The sequence below is a fragment of the Pterocles gutturalis genome, unplaced genomic scaffold (assembly GCF_000699245.1).
Source record: "Pterocles gutturalis isolate BGI_N339 unplaced genomic scaffold, ASM69924v1 scaffold1945, whole genome shotgun sequence".
Classification (NCBI taxonomy): domain Eukaryota; kingdom Metazoa; phylum Chordata; class Aves; order Pterocliformes; family Pteroclidae; genus Pterocles; species Pterocles gutturalis.
In genome coordinates, this window is record NW_010140366.1 from 1,223 (window position 1) to 4,490 (window position 3,268).

The 3,268-nt window shown below is 44.7% G+C and overlaps 1 protein-coding gene across 1 annotated transcript in view; it reads right to left on the bottom strand.

The window, feature by feature from the left end:
• Positions 1-898: 898 nt before the first annotated feature.
• The window catches only part of STMN1 (stathmin 1), a 2,920-nt gene continuing 550 nt past the window's right edge, over positions 899-3,268 (bottom strand). Inside the window, exons 2-4 of the mRNA XM_010083607.1 lie at positions 2,778-2,950; positions 1,782-1,973; positions 899-1,392 (exon numbers count right to left, since the gene is read on the bottom strand). Coding sequence (XP_010081909.1) covers positions 1,324-1,392; positions 1,782-1,973; positions 2,778-2,950 — 434 coding nt within the window. The 3' untranslated portion in view covers positions 899-1,323. The remainder of the gene's footprint in view (positions 1,393-1,781; positions 1,974-2,777; positions 2,951-3,268) is intronic.

Consider the following 3,268-nt stretch of genomic DNA (forward strand, 5'->3'; position numbering starts at 1 on the left):
AGCCCAAGGCTTCCCCACTCCGAGGGAACTAGAGCTGCACACCTCAGAACACGGTGTTTATACTGGAGAAGTGGGGTGGCTGTTCACACACACCACCTGCAGCTGTGTCTGAGCTGCAGAGCAGCACAAGTGCCTGGGGATGTCCTTAGAGGAAGGGGTTGGGTTTGTTCTTTCTTTAAGGCACCTGTACAACACAGCAGCTCTGTGCCCAGTCCACCTAAACAGCATCTTTCCTCAGAGCACAAGTGCAGTCCTATCTATTTCTCACACCCCAGAAAAGAGACAATACCCATCTTGTTGCGGGCAGGAGTTAACCTTCAGGCTCACCCTGCAGCACATCTGCAGCAGACACCAAAAATAATTCTTCTCCACCAGAGCATTTTCAATCCCAGCACAGAACAGGTTTCCAGGAGTTAGCCTTCAGGCTCACCCTGCAGCAGACACCAAAAATAATTCTTCTCCACAAGAGCATTTTCAATCCCAGCACAGAACAGGTTTCTGAATTTATGCTCTGACACCACAGGATGCAGTACACAAGTCACCACTGAATAGCACAAGCCATCTTCTAGGACCCATTACCAAAAAAAAAAAAGGCTCAGATCAGTCATGTGGGAACAAGGACTCGTTTGTTGGAGTGTCAGCATCCAAAGGGAGGTGGTTCCGAACTCCTTTTAACAAAAACACACAACAGCTGACAACTGCTGAGGTGTCAAAACAAAGCTCCGATTGTAAAATTAAGACAATGAAGGTGCTCTAGGGGAAAGGCAGTCACACAGCATGCCTGTGGATGTAAGGAAAAGTGCTGCTACAGACCTTTCCACCCAGCACCGGATGCCTGTCACAGACCTCAGACACCCCATTTTGTTTCTTGTGTCATTTTCAGAAGTAATTCTCATGATAACAGCACTGTGCAGCTTTATTTAGTCACTCAGTTACAGCAGTATTTTAGCAGACTGAGACAGAGTCAGATTTTTGAAGTGTAACAGATATTCAGCATGGAACAGTACTACAGATTCCTTCCACAAAGGTCTTACAGAGCTGATACAGTACTAGCCATCAACCCAGGAGCAAGCGCCCTGGAGTAGAAAAGGATGCAACAAGAAGATAGCTACACTGGAAAGACAACACTTTAGAAAAAAGTGAAACATGTAAACTCTCCCCTCTAGCCCCCAAAGAAAGTGTACAGTTTGGATCTAATTTTACAGTTCTACATCAGTTCCTAGAAACTTTAAAAAAAAAAAACAAAACCAAAGATAAAACCACTGGCCAGTACAGTCTTTGGATATTTAGAGGAGGGGGAGAGAGTCAGTTTCCAGAATGAAGTCAGTCGGTTTCAGCCTCACCAGGGTCTTTGCCTTCTTTGTTCTTTCGCACCTCTTCAATGTGCTTGTCCTGAAAGACACCAGGAGGGAACCGGTCAGCAGCCCAGGCAGAGGGGCTGGGCTCTGGGCCAGCACAGCAAGCCCCGGCTTGCTTCTGCTTCCCCAGCTCACCACAGGAACCCGTCACCATGGGTTACTGAAGGGGGCTACCGCATAAAGCTTTGCAAGAGAAAGGGAGATCCTGCTCCAACTCCACCCATCCCCTCTCCCCCAAGAGGAGGAATTCCGCAGAGCCTTTTGCAGATTTAACAATCTTTCAAGATCAGAGCAGCACAGAACTCCCAAGGATACCTGTCTATTCAGAGCTCCCCCCTCACTTGGCCATCTATTTGGCCAGTTTTCACAGTAAGGAGCATGAACCAACTCTCTCCCAACAGGGAACTGGGGCCCTACACCCACCTTCTCCCTCAAGCGTTCCAGTTTAGCTGCCATTTGTGCCTCACGGTTTTCTTTGTTAGCTTCCATTTTGTGGGTCAGCTTCTCCTCTGCCATTTTGCTGAAGTTGTTGTTTTCTTCAATCGCTTTCTGAAGCACCTCCTTCTCGTGCTCCCGCTTCTCAGCTAGCTGCTTCAAGACTTCTGCTTCATGAGACTGACAAAACAGAGGATGCAGGCTTTGAACATGAAACAGATGAACTACAGAGACAACCGCAATCAAGTCGCTCAGAACTCCTGCGAGAAAAGACTTTCTGCTATTTTACTGGAGAACAGTGTAACTTCATGATGCAGGACAGAGCTCCCTAGTGCTTCCTCCACCCACATAACCCATATTCCACCATCACAAACCACCAGAAAATTTAAGTTTCTGTTATTACTTGCAAGTCTTATCAGATGGGATTTTTCTGGAAGAAAGAACATGGAGGGGTTTTTTTTATATTAACACTAATAAATCTTTCCTACAAGAGTCTCGCTTCTCAGAAAGGCAAATCACTGCAATTCAGGTCACCCAGGAGGCTGCACTTCAATTAGTGAGCTCCTGCACAGTCAAGGGCTCCAGGCTACATTGGAACAGCAAGACCTTACATCAAGTAAGACACTGTATTGGCAAACCTTCTCATTACAGATTCTGGTGTACACCAGTACATCTTCTAGGAGAAGAATCAATCCTTTATGATGTTAAAGACAAGAAAAAGCAGCTTCTTTGTGAAAGAGCATCACCTTTCAACTGAACATTTTCTCCCAGTTTTTCAAGTGGCCATTTAAGATCACTTTGGGACCAAAGTTACAGCCTTGCAGACCCTCACAAAGGCTCAAAAGATTTCAACAAAGTTCAATTAATGTTCCATTTACTGTAATACAAATTGCTAATAAGTTGTCCTAAGCAACAAGTAAATAAAAAGAAAACAAATTGCACAGACTAGCTGAGCAGAGCTTACTTAACCTTTTTTAAATTTACCTTGCGTCTCTCTTCTGCTGCTTCCAACTTCTTCTGAATCTCCTCCAATGACACATCCTTCTTCTTTGGGGGAGAAAGAGGGAATTCTGGGACTGCTTCTTTTGAGCGGGGACTGAGTATCAGCTCAAATGCTTGCCCAGAGGCACGCTTTTCCAGTTCCTTCACTTGAATATCTAGGAATACAGGGGGAAAAAAAACCAAAAAACCCAAACACTATTTTAATTCAGGCACTGGCTTAGGCAACTTGAACAATAGCCTTCAATAATTCAATGCCACAATGCTCACTTTAAGGACAGCATCCAAGCCAAGAGTTTTGTTTTGAGCAGCAGCACCATCATTCAAAAATGTGGCAGGTAATTGTGTTTGCAATTCTTCCTTGATACTACATTACCCAAGGGCCTGACATTTTATTTTAGCCTTTAATATCCAGGGTTGTGAAAACAAATTTATCAGTACTTCAAACGAAAAATTGTTCTTTCTCCCATCACAAG